This window comes from Miniopterus natalensis, chromosome 1 (genome assembly GCF_054644295.1).
Source record: "Miniopterus natalensis isolate mMinNat1 chromosome 1, mMinNat1.hap1, whole genome shotgun sequence".
Classification (NCBI taxonomy): Eukaryota; Metazoa; Chordata; class Mammalia; order Chiroptera; family Miniopteridae; genus Miniopterus; species Miniopterus natalensis.
The window spans coordinates 141732023-141745514 of record NC_142081.1 but is presented as its reverse complement, the minus strand read 5'-3'; the positions used below and the strand labels follow the sequence as shown (position 1 = coordinate 141745514).

Sequence of the window (13492 nt, the reverse complement as noted above, 5' to 3'; positions counted from 1 at the left end):
AAGATACACAAAAAGTTCCCTGCGCTCCCTCTATTTGATTAAAAGTCGGCTATAAATTTGTAAAGTTGTCCTTTCCCCTCTCTATCAGGAAGGACAGAAGTTAACCATTGAGACAGCCAGGGACTCTCATAAACTCAGAGATGGCATCAGATGAATCTACATAAAAAATTTTGCTAAGACCAGCCCTTATTTACTATTAGTTTTCTAATATAGTTGCCTTTCCATGATTTTCTACCCTAAAAGCTCAAAGGTCTTATCCTTTGTCTGGCAATTCTCTACAAAATTACCGTTCTTTGCTAAGATGCCACAAAGGCCCAAGTTCTCGCCACTCCTTTGAATTAGTCATCAGTGAGTACTCCCATGTATGAGTAGCACAATACTCACGCTAATAAACTGCTGTTCTCTCTCATTAAGCTGGCTTTTGTCAGTCTAATTTACGGGGCCCCAGATAAGGAACCTAAACTGGGTAGAGGTAAGCCAGTTTTTCTCCCCTACCTTTTCAATCATCTCTCATTTAAAAATGTAATATCTTTCATAGTAATTTTATTTAGCTCAGGCAATTTAATTCTCTGTTAGGCAAAGTATGACTGTCAAAAGTATGTGATAATAATATATGTCTTGACCGATTACAGTCAATAATTTACTATAAATGTGTAGAAAGTAAGATTGTTGTTTTTTTTTTTTTAAAAAAAGACTTCTTGGGCCCCACCTCTGAAAATTCTGATTCAGTAAGTCTGGCAGGGCTTGGGATCCACATTTTAAAGAGGCTCCAGGTACCTCCCATCCAAAAGGGCTAAGGTCCACAATAGGGGAATAGATAGAGGGAACACAGTGTTGCCAACAAGGAAGGTTTTTTTAAGCTATCCATAGCCCCCACCCACCCAGATTATGAAAACACAAGCAGACCCTCCACGCTGACCTCCCTGACCCCCCTCTTCCCACTCCTCTGTGATTCTAGTGCAAACTCTGCTGCTTTTGTTTAGGAGAAAGCCATAGGACCATAATGCTGTCTCTTGTGCTAAAGTCTATGAACCAAACCTAGATTTAATACCTGTTTTAACTGTAGTTTCAACATTTCTCAAAATATAATCATATTTGTCAAGTCTGGAATTTTTTAAATTTAAATTTATCTTTATTGTTGAGAGTATTACAGGTGTCCCATTTCCCCCCCCAATTGTCCCCCTCCACTTCACTCCCACCCCCTCCCCAGGCCTTCACCCTGTTATTGACTGTGTCCATGGGTTATGCATATATGCGTATAACTTCTTTGGTTAATCTCTTCCCACCCTCCACCCCCCTTCCCTCTTTCTTCTGAAATATGATTGTCTGTTGCCTGCTCAATGTCTCTGGATCTATTTAGTTCATCAGCTTCTTCTTAAAGAAGACCCTTCAACTTTTCCTGTAGTGCTGGTCTGGTGGTGATGAACTCCTTTAGCTTTTCCTTGTCTGAGAAGCTCTTTATCTGACCTTCAATTCTAAATGATAGCTTTGCTGGGTAGAGCAATCTTGGTTGTAGTTCCATGGTTTTCATGACTTTGAATATTTCTTGCCAATCCCTTCTGGCCTGCAAGTTTTCTGTTGAGAAATCAGCTACCAACCGTATGGGTGCTCCCTTGTAGGTAACTAATTGCTTTTCTCTTGCTGCTTTTAAGATTCTCTCTTTGTCTTTCATCTTTGGCATTTTAATTACAATGTGTCCTGGTGTGGGCCTCTTTGGGTTCCTCTTGTTTGGGACCCTCTGTGCTTCCTGGACTTGCAAGTGTATTCTTTTCCCAGGTAGAGGAAGTTTTCTGTAATTATTTTTTCAAATAGGTTTTCAATTTCTTGCACTCTTTCTTCCCCTTCTGGCATCCCAATAATACAAATGTTGAGCCTCCTGAAGTTGTCCCAGGGGCTCCTTATACTATCTTCATATTTCTGGATTCTTTTTTCTTTTTGCTCTTCTGGTTGGGTGTGTTTTGTTTCCTCATGTTCCAAATTGCTGATTTGATTCTCAGTGTCCTCTACTCCTCTGTTGACTCCTTGTAAATTATTCTTCATTTCAATTCATGTAGCCTTCATTTCAAATTGGTACTTTATTATGTTATCTATTTTCTCAGTTATTTCCCTAATAATCAGCTTAAACATCCTTATAAACAAAATTCTGAACTCTGTATCTGTTAGCTTGTTTGGATCTATTTCAATTAGTTCCTCTCCTAGGGATTTCTTCTGTTCTTTCCTTTGTGACATGTTTCTTTGCCTCCACATTTTGGCTGCTTCCGTGTGTTTGTTTCTATGTATTAGGTAGAGCTGCTATGTCTCCTGGAATTGGTAGTGTGGCTTTGTGTAGTAGGTGTCCTGTAGGGTCCAGCAGCTCAGCCTCCCCAGTCACCTGAGCTGGGCCTTCTAGGTGCTTCCCTGTGTGGGCTGTGTGCACTGTCCTGTTGTAGTTGAGTCTTGGTTGCTGTTGGCATCACTGGGAGGAATTGACCCTCCAGCCCAATCAGCTGTGAGAACCAGCTGCAACTACAGCCAAAGAGCTGCTGTGCTGGAGTCACCCCTGTGGAGCAGGATTTACTTCAGTGGGGCTTTGGTGTTCACCAAGTGTGCCCCTTGAGTGTGTCATTCGTGGATGTGGAAGGGTTTAATCCAGCGTGGTCGAGTCTGACCACCAGGTACACTGTCTCTGAGGCCTCCCTGAAGGTGCAAAGTCAGCCTGTGCCAGTGCCTTGCCCAGGGCCACCCAGCATGAGCTACACAGCAAACCGTAGTTGGCTGCTACTTGTGCTGGGTTTGGAGGTGTCCAGGAGAGGCCAGGCTATGAGCCAATTCAGGCTGCTGCTAGTGCCAGGCCTGGGGCCACCTATCAAGCTGTATGGGACCCGCTGCTGCTTGTTTGAGAGATTTTAGGAAAGTCCTAAGCATGAGGCTTGAGAGGTCACTTGCATAGAAAAGCCACTGGAAATGTCCTGGATGAACCTGCAGGTGGGGAGGGGCCTCCGGGAATCATGGGGCGGGGCCAAAGGTGTGAGTCAGGTGCTGGAGATTCAAATATGTTATCTGCCTGCCGGCTGTGTGCGGGGAGGATTCGTCAAAGGAGCCATGGCCTCTGCCAGCTCTTCTGCCTGGGAGGAAGCTGCCCCTCCAGCTCTCGCCCGGATCTCAGGCAGGTTAGTTCCTCCCCGAGTGTCCCGGGTCCTTTCAAGCTGCTTCCGGGCGCTGGGCTCAGAGGGAGTGCGTCCGAGTGAGTCCGTGTGTGGGCCCTTTAAGAGGAAAGCCTGGGGCTCCCGCAGCCTCCATGACCCTCAGGGACAGTCACTGCTGGTTTTCACAGCCCGAAGGTGTGGGGACTTCTCTTCCCAGCCCTGGAGCCCTGGGCTGGGGGCCCGATGTGGCAGTGGGACCCCTCCGTCCTCCAGGAAAACTCCGCCGCTGAGATTCCCTCCGGGTTTAACCCATGGCACCGGGTGTGGGCCCGTGGCCGCGTCTCCGGGATTCAGCCCCGATCCGCCCGCGTCTCCGCCCCTCCTCCTGGTCTTGGTGCTTCTTCAGCTCCCTGGTCATGGGGCTTCTGTGCAGCCAGATTCCAGGAGGCTCTGAGTGATGGTGGTTCTGTATCTTAGTTGTCATTTTGATGTGGTTGTGCGAGGTGGTGGGCGCAGCTGTTACCTGCGCCGCCATCGTGTTTGTCTCTCTGGAATTTCTTGGTTAACAGTAAGGAGGTGTCCTGTTTTTTGGGCTCTCTCCATCCCCCATAGAAAGAAGAGGCAATCTGCACAGTATAAATCCTTGTCTTCCCTCCCCCCTCAAAAAAGACTGTTCGGAAAAAAAATAATCCTTTCTTCTACTAATGGTTCTCTTTTCCTATAACAATATTCTATTTTGTGCAACCCCTTAGAGTGCCTTCTGGTTGCTAAATGGCATGCTGCCCGATTCATGAATCACTTAATAAAGCCAATTAGATCTTCAAGTTTATTTGGTTGATTATTTTATTTAATAATTTTAACCCTCCCCCGAGGACATGCTTATTGATTTTTAGAAAGAGGGGAAGGGGGGAGAGAGAGGCAGAGAGAAAGAGATCCTCTTGATGTGAGAGAGAAACATCCATTAGTTACTTTCCTGAATGTGCCCGGACCAGGGATCGAACCCACAGCCTTTCAGCACAGGGGACAATGCTCCAATCAACTGAGCCACACCAGCCAGGGCTGGTTGATTATTTTTTAACACTTTAAGGCCATGTTTTTGTTCCCAAAGGTTTTGATTTAATTGGTCTAAGGTAGGGCCCATATATGAGGACTTTTTAACCCCACTTCCCTCAGGTAATTCTAGTGTGTGGGCCACATACTAAACCTGACAAACTCAGGGGAGGCCTGCATGGTGAGCCTTACAAACTCAGAGACTAAAAGTAACCACATAAGGATGGTCTGAATAATAAAAATTCCTAACTAAGAGTGAGTCGCTGCAGGTAGTCGCATCCTTGGCCAATAGCTTCCTTGACAAAGGCCAATCTTTACCTTGATGAGCCTGTCTACTGTCTTTTTTAATCTAAGATAACATACCTTTGAAATGTCAGAGTAATTTCCTTTTCCAGATCCCTCAAAGCACAACCTCTCACCAGATCACAGAACCCCTCATTACTATCTTGTTGCCCAAGTACCATCTCTGTGTGCTGTAAATGTTAATTGTTAACTATCCTGTATCCACCAATATAAAAGAAGTATGTGTCTCTGTTTACTGTTTATCCAATCTGCTGCTTTGCTTTTTCCTGCCTCCCTAATCTATCACCAATGAATTTCATGTAACACCCCCTTATAGCTGCTCCTTTGATTGTAATGTATAAAATAAGCTGTAAAACTGCTATTCTCCGGGAGCACTTTCTCAATTCATTAAGATTTGGCTTCCTGGCAATTGTCATCAGTTTGGCTCAAATAAATGCATACAAATTCTCTGCAGGTTTGGACATTTCTTACCTCAACACTTGTGTGAAGCTGAGGCTGAGAACCATTGTTTTAAAGGTATATACTAGGAAATCAGTGAGAACATAAGTTTGGATATGTGCAGTAGAGTTAAAATAAAGACAACAATGTAGATTTGATTTAATAGGTAATAGGGAATCGTCATTGGTTCTTGAACAAGCAAGTAACATTATAAAAGCCATGTTTTGATAAGATTAATTTACTAGTGAGACATGGCAGGGACTGGATGCAAGGCAACTGGGGCAATAGGAAGAGGTGAGACTCTAGGTAATCAGTATAAATCATATATAACCAAAAATGGTTAAGATAACTACAGGGGCTGGAGAGAGAATATGTAACTTTCTAAGGTGTGTTCCTCTTTTATTACTACTTAAAACAAAATACATCCATATCAGACAATTATTAAGTAATAATAAGATACTCATTAAAATCATTGTTATTATTTATAAAATGTTAAAGATGAGAGAAGATAAATTGCTCCTTCGACTTGGAATCTTCTCTGTTACTTGTGTTCATTGAAAAACCTACTCATCCCTGTGTGAAGTCTCCAAGATTAAACTTTCTAGATGGCTCCGTGCAAAAGCTGTGCTCCTTCTTTAAACGTTGCTACTTTGCAGCCCCCTTCATGCACTTCCATACTACTTGAGCCATCTGTGTCTAGAGGGTAAAGCTAGGAAGCTACTGTCTCCCCCTTAGGTAAGGAACTAGCTCTTGGAGTTGCTTTCTTTATTTTAACTTGCCTTCACCAATCATCCTGCCAAAATGCCACACTTGTGTATCATAATCTCTCTCTCGAGCTCAAGAGAACAGCACATTGTGAACTGATCGTTTACCTGTGGAAAAGGCCATGCCCAAGCAGGTGTTGAAGCCGGTGATGGCCAGAATGTCATCAAAACTGCCAGCAGCCATGAGTAAGGTCGGGATACCTTTTTCAACACCATAGCCTCCTTCCTGCAGAAGGAGCATGGAAGGCACCACGACAGCTGGAGAGACGGCACCTACAACAAAACTAAGCAGGCGGCGCTTTAGACATTTGTGGGAGTGTGTCACTTATCATCGTTATTACTGAAATCATAATAACCTCTGCTCTTTGAGAGGATACCCTTTAGATCATCTTTCCAATTGCAGTGATGCATCAAACCAGAAACACATACACACACAGGGGTTCTACGGAACACTTTACAAAGTGTGGCCACGAACAACCTGCACTGCAAGCACTTTGGCTGCTAAATATATATATATATTTATGGGTGGTCTAGAAGACCTAAGGGGGTTAGGCTCCAGGAACCTGCCATTATAAAAAAAAATTTGTGGCCTGAGGTTTAAAAAACCTCATGGCCATGGATTTTGGGGTTGAAATCTGGTGAAGCCAGGCCTTCTTCTACCAGGGCTTGGTATGTAAAATAAAACAACAGATTAGGAGGGGGAAGGCTGTAATAACAGTGACAGAGATACTAAGAATAGCAGTAGTGGTAACACCAGAAGCATTTCAGAGTGCTTACCATGTGCTAAAAACCATTTAAGCACTTTACATATATTAAATAATTTAATCCTCACAACAACCCTATGAGGTAGCTACAATCATTCTGTTTGTTTTTCAGATGAGGACACTGAGGCACAGAGAAATTAAGTAAATTGCCGAAGATCACACACTGGGAAATCACAGAGCGGGGACCTGAGTCCAGGCAGTGTAGCTCCAGAGTCTTGGCCATGAGAAGTAATAACTAATTTCTTGCCTACTTATTAGCACAACATTTTTACTAAGCAATTTATATTTATTTTTCTCTTCTGGCCCTTAGCCATTGGAAATAAGAACTGACAGTGGAAGGAAGAGGCAGCAGAATCCCCCAATCACAATGGTCTGGGGGCAGAAGCAGGGAAACAGTGCAGGTGTTGGTCACTGCTGGTGTATGCATCACCCTTGGTGCAGACTCTGAGGGAGATCCAGCAGCTCTCTCACCAGCATGCAATCAGGTGTAGGTAAAAAATCTATGACTTCCTCAATAGTATAAATGATTATAACCACTGTAAAAGCATCTACAAAGACGTATACTATATTTTGAAGTTATGATCTTTACATGTTGGAATGTTAATAGTTATAATATTATGCTGGAGTGTCCATATTGTATTTTCTGATGTCCTTAAGAAAATGCTATTATGCATCTTCTTGTATAGAATCAGAGAAAGTCCTAAATGTCCACGCATATTTTCAGATGACACGGAAAAATCATTACCCCAGGATAAATGCCCATTGCCATGGCAGACCCATCAGGAAGTGAGCGAGAAGAGCAGACGTGCACGCCTCCACAAGACAAGGACCCATGGATAACCGCATACAAATACCCTTCAACTTCTTCAGGGCCTGAAATATAAAAACAGACATGCTAAAGTAACCCTCTAAAGACATGCAGAGAAAAGGACATTAAATGCTTTTTCTTCATATTCAGACCACGTCTGGATTATTATGAAGTTTCCAGGTAATGAGTTTTATTTCACAAACATTTCAGTGTTCTAAGTGTCTTAGAGATAGCTTATTTAGTCCTAATAGCAACCCTATGATATAGGTAATACTACTACCCCCATTCTTCAGATGTCCTCATCTGAAAAGGCACAAGTTAAAAGTCCTTGCCCAAGATCATGAAATTGGCGAGTGGTGGAGCTACGTTTGGACCCAGGCAGGCTGCTCAGAATCTCCACACCAGCTGGTTTAACCTTCTCAGTGTTAGCTTTGTGTATAATTTGTGGCCCCAGAATGAACATAGGTTAAAGACCTTCATCCCTAAGAATATTCATTCCCGCATTCAAAAATATACATGAATAAAAAGCATTTTAGAAAAGCATACTCGAGACTCATTCTATACACCAGTTTCCCAAGCTAGTGCAGTTAGCTCTGAACACCTCACCTGTATAGGGCTCTGTGCATCAAAAAATGATGTCTCCCTAATGATCGTTATTTATAACTACGGCCTATATCTCTGTCAGAGAAAGGGGGGCCCTTTATTTTGGTGTTGTCCCCAAACAGAAAGTAACTCCACCTTTCTCCAAGAAAGAGTATGGGAACATCTTCTGGGGATAGTCCTTCATGAAATAAATTCTGTTGTCTTCTTGGGAATGCCATGCAGAATGTCCACAGCCATTTTCTAAAGCTCAGTGATTCTAAATACTTGCAGTACTGGAGGAGCAAAATCCCTAGTCAGTGATTAGAAGTTCACCATGTCAGTACCTTTGAATCAAGCCCAAGGCCGGCACGAATCAATATAATAGACAGGGCTATGCTTCTCAACGTAGAAGACCACTTGTGCTTGATCTGTACGTTATCACTGACCACAGGGATGTTTCTCAGGAGAAAGCCCGCAAGCAGCATGCCTGGAATGAAGAGGTCAAACAACTCTTTAGACAGTTTTCAAATACAGAAAATACTTTTTCGCACTTTAGATGTGAAAGAGGCTGCTCTGTAAAATCCCAAGAACCACTTCCTTTATGCTAGTCCTTAAATAAAATTACATTAAACTTTAATTTAAAAATTAAAATAATATGATAAAGAAGCTAAGAAAAGGGCTTTAATATGCAGACAAAAATGATAGATTAGAATAACTGACACTGAAAGAGAGAAATAGGATGCAGTATTGGAAAGTGGGACCAAATTCTAAATATAAAATGTTTAAATAAAATGCCCAATTCAGTCATTTCTCTGTGTGCAAGTAGCAAACAGCTCCTGAAATTATTTGCTATGTCAGATTACCTGAAATATCAGTAAATACCTGTATGGGCTCTATTTTACCTTCAAACCAGATAATTTAATAAAAAACACATAACCTGCTTAAAAAGGCCTAGAAGTGAGTTATGGGGAACTGGATGTTGCTCTGTCATGTCAGCTGGTGCCTCCTTTCATTCAGTCATTCAACACACACTACTGCCTTCAGTGTCTGGGACGCTGTAGTAGGTATTTGAGCTAACAATGAACAAAGACTCAGCACTGCGCCTCGACAAGCTTTCAGCCTGTGGGGAGCAACACAAATGGACAGTCTCAATGTTATGGGAGCGTAAGTATGAGCTGAGACAGGAGGGGTGAGTCCCAGGAGTCCAAAGGAGGGAGAGAGGGAGGAAGGAGGGGCTGGGGGCGTTGAGAAGTTTATGGAAGACACAGAAGTCTCTTCCAAGGTGTGAAGAGAAAGTGCGCCGTGTTCTGAGACCTGTGCGTGTGACTGAGGAAGCTGAGCGGTTGTGAAGGAATTCTGCCCTTGCTGACGGCACGTCCATACCAAGGGAAACAGTTCTCCCTCAGACCCTGGGGCTTCTGCCCTCCATTCTCCGGCAGTGCCCTCTTCTCACCACCTCCTGATAAGCACCACTCATTAAAATGACCACACAAATTTACTAAGGCTGAGGTGTTCTGTATGTGAGCTATGAGAACAGAGACGAATCACAAGTATAGCTTTTTGTGACATGCTCCAGACACCTTCAGGCAAGATAGCATCACTTCTAGGCATCTCTCATCACTGCCACAGAATCTCAAAGGTCGCAAAATTCTGGATTCTGCAGTCATGCGCTTTCTAGGATATTTGGAAGTATGAACTAGCCTATAATAGCTCTTTAAAAAATAATGATAAGAATAATATATACTCATGGTAAAATTCAAACATTACAGACAAAGGTAAAGTAACAAAAACATGCCAATACCACCTGTAACTTTCCATCTTCATTCCCCAAACGTTTCCATTGTGAAAGGTTTTCTGTGCCCTTCCAGAGTGTTTCTTTACCTACTTTAGCCTGTGTATTTGTGTGCACTTTGTGTTGGATACAAATGGGAGCACGTTTATCTTCTGTTGTACAATTTGGGTTTCTTTTTTTCACTTAAGCATATATTCTGAACATATTCCCAGTGAAGCACGTCTAAATTTGCCTTGTTCTTTTTAATAGTTATAATAGTATCTCATTGCTTGGAAATAGAATTTTTGGACCAATTCATGGACCAGTTCATACCTCAAGTATTTATCAAGTGACTACTACAGGCCAGAGCCTTACGATACCCTGGTAACACAGAGGTGAGCTAGACCAACATGATCCCTGTTCACATGGAGCTTTTATATTTGTAGGTTTGTGCAGGTATATCCACAGGATAATTCATAGCAGTGGGAATGTCAGGCTCTAGGGTATAGATGTATATATCATTTTTATAGATATTGATGAATTACCAGTCAAAAATGCTGCACTAACCTTATATTTCATTATCATGTCAATAGTTTCTTACTGAAACTTAAAATGTGGATCTAAATCAGTCCTAGATTGATTATAGCATATGACTACCTGAAATCAAAAGGAGCAATAATCTTACAAGAACTCAAAAATGTGTTAAGGGTTTCTTAGGAGTTTTAGGGGGGAATGAGGGAACGCTTTTTATTCTCAAAATGAATGTGAAAACAATTTCCGTGGGACCATGTTTCCTTTGCCAGTGGTCTGGGTTGATGTGGCCACCTGACTGTGACTTGGTAGGTGTGCCCTTCTTGCCTCTAAGTGCACATGAGCTTTTCCCTTGGTTTTGGAGGAAAGAACACCTTCTTTGATAAGGTGTATTTTTCCCCCTTAATTTGTATTATGGAAAAAAAAATTAAATATGCAAATCTTATCAACAAAAGGCCAACTTTACTTCAAATACTCCCAAATTATTTTGAAGCAAATCCTTATTGAAAAAATTTAGCAAAGAAGTCACTCACATTGTTATGAGCGAGTATTAGTGTCACCGTAAATGTTGATTGATATTTTTGTTTATGTTAATGTTAATAAGATGAAACAATGAAAATATGTGTTGGAAGCTCACTTGTTTGTCAAAGATGTGAGTGACTTGCAATAAATCAAGTCTTGATTTGTAGCATTTGCCGATTTCTGTATTATAAATACTTCCATCCTGGCCCATGTTAAGCTATGAACATGATGTCCCTGAATGTGGAGATGGGAAGAAATGGGCAGTGTCACACCATTGCACCATATTTCCATAATCTTAAGAGCAGAGATAAGAGGAAATGTAGTAAAATACTTAGGATCAGATTTATGACCAGTTTTAAATATTTATCACTCTTGTTTTCAATGCAAGTTACTTAACTCTAAGTATTTATAGTTTAATTTTTTAAAATCACATTTTACAACTGATTCACAAAAACCCTCAAAATTTAACTATCAGTTTTTAGCTCCAGCACATAAAATACAGAAATAGTTTATTCCTTTATAACCCAAAGGCTTCCGAACTGCTATTCTTAAAACACGATTTACTCTGAAGAGGAGAGGAAGTGTTTAACACTTACCAAGAAGAGGAGGCAGTGGAGGCAACGTAGGTAACTTAATGAGCCCCAAAAGTTTACCTCCAATGATGGCACAATAGAAAAGGATTATAATTCCAAACAGGTTTCCTCCAGGAAGACATTCACTGCCAGTAATGGACCAAACTACAGCCCACAGAAGAACCACCATGGTAACTGAAATAAACCAGGGAAACTAGTTTCATCAATAAGTTGTTATATGCAAGTTTTAATATAATCTAAGCATTTAAAAATAGACATTGAATACATATACAAATACTTATAACCATGTGTGTTTTAAGAACAGCAGTAATATGAACAACCCGGTAATTACCAACATCTTAAGAAACAGAATGTTACCAGTGGCTTTGAATCCACCTATGTGCCCCCCTCCTAATCTGATCCCCATTTCCTTTCACACAGCCAGAAGGAACTACTATCTTGATTTTTTTTTTTTTTACCATTTCTTTCTTTTTCTTTTTAATTTAAATTTTTAAAAATGTTTTTATTGATTTCAGAGAGAGGAAGGGAGAGGGAGAGATAGAAACATCAATGATGAGAGAGTCACTGATCGGCTGCCTCCTGCACGCTTCCTACTGGGGATGGAGCCCATGACCCCTGGCATGTGTCCTGACTGGGAATTGAACTGTGACCTCCTGGTTCATAGGTTGACGCTCAAAAACTGAGCCATGCGGGCCGGGCTCCTCATTTTTCTTTATAATTTCACCATAAATATCTCACTAGTTAATATTAAAAAGAGAAGCAATCACTATCTTTACCCTCTTCCGAGGAACATGAGAATACTTGAATAGTCACATGCCAATATTTTAGTCCTGCCTTGAAGTTAACATTATTGTTCCTTTAATACAGTCAATGTTTGTTTAGAATTACCCACATACTTACCTATTTTTTTAAATCATCATTTCTTATGGCATCTTACACCTTTCACCTGAGATGATTATCTTGTTGCCTGAAATATTCCCTTTAGTAGAAGCATTTCTTAGAATGTGAAATATGTTTCCCTACTTGAAAACCCTGCGTTCTACCAAACTGTACCCTGAAAATAGATAGGCTAAGGGAAAACAGGGTTGGGTAGACCACTCAAAACTCAAAACCTGTGACCAAAGCACTAACAAAAACAATAACAATCCTAAAAAAAGTACCAACACAGTCAAATCTCCACTGACATTTGTTATCTCCCACCCTCAGTCTCTTTGCAGACTGAAACCCTGGAACCGCACTTCTTAGTTCAAGATGTGGACTCTTCGGGCTTTGCTTTAAACAGAGAGGAGTTCCATCTAAACCCCACGCAGACTGCAGTCCTCTCCGCCAGCCAAATGTGGTTTTAATGTTGGATCTTATTCACCAAGTGAAAAGCGCTGTACTGTCAGCTTCCTCACTGACACACGGTTTCATTAGGTAGCTTAACGCTGGGGAAAGGTGATGGTCTTTGAAGTCCGTAAACCAGAACGAACTGCCTGAAAAGAAGGTGCTTCCATAGAGATTTCAGCTTTTTAAAAGGTCCTTCTATTAGTAAGGCTTTAATCTTTAATTGTAAGAAGGTATATACTTGACTTTTTTTCCAATTCACTTTGCATTCACTTCTATTGCTTGATGATGCAAAGTATTAATGTGCCAGAAAAAACGATGTACAAAAATTCAATTGCATATTACACTGACACAATTCCATATTTACCATTGCAAGTGGTACAGAAACTCTTGGCAGCAAAGTATGCTATATGGATTTGTTGATAGTCAATTCTGATTTGTCTAGAATTATCTTTATTCTCATTTTTAAAAGATAGTTTTTCTGGGTATGCAAACCGAGGTTGAGTTTATTTCTCTCAGTTCCTTGAAAATATTATTCTTTGGTTTTCTGGCTTTCACTGTTGCTAATTTTCATTTTAAGTTTAATTTCAGCTCTATTAGAGAATTTTTCTTTGGCTGTTTTTAAGTATGTTATGTTTAGGTATGGCTTCCTTTTGGTTTGCTTTAGTTTTAGGTTTTCATCAATTCTAGAAAATTTTCAGTCTCATTTCTTCAAATATTTCCTCTTCGCCAGTCTTCCTGTTCTCTTTTTTCTGGAACTATGATTAGGTAGTCACATTCTTTTGGCCATGTTGCTAATGTAGTTTCCATATTTATCACTTTTTGTCTGTGTGTACTACATTCTAGATAATCTCCTCAGACCTATTTGCTAGTTTACCAATTCTCTTATTACTCTGCTGCCAAATCTAGCCACTA

At 41.0% G+C, this 13492-nt stretch overlaps 1 protein-coding gene across 4 annotated transcripts in view; it reads right to left on the bottom strand.

The window, feature by feature from the left end:
- The window catches only part of SLC9B2 (solute carrier family 9 member B2), a 50635-nt gene that overhangs the window by 17257 nt on the left and 19886 nt on the right, over positions 1-13492 (bottom strand). For all 4 annotated transcript variants that reach the window (XM_087826322.1, XM_087826327.1, XM_087826336.1 and 1 more), the window contains 4 exons: positions 11255-11425; positions 8179-8321; positions 7190-7317; positions 5789-5964 (listed from right to left, as the gene is read on the bottom strand). In XM_087826322.1, coding sequence (XP_087682448.1) covers positions 5789-5964; positions 7190-7317; positions 8179-8321; positions 11255-11425 — 618 coding nt within the window. The remainder of the gene's footprint in view (positions 1-5788; positions 5965-7189; positions 7318-8178; positions 8322-11254; positions 11426-13492) is intronic.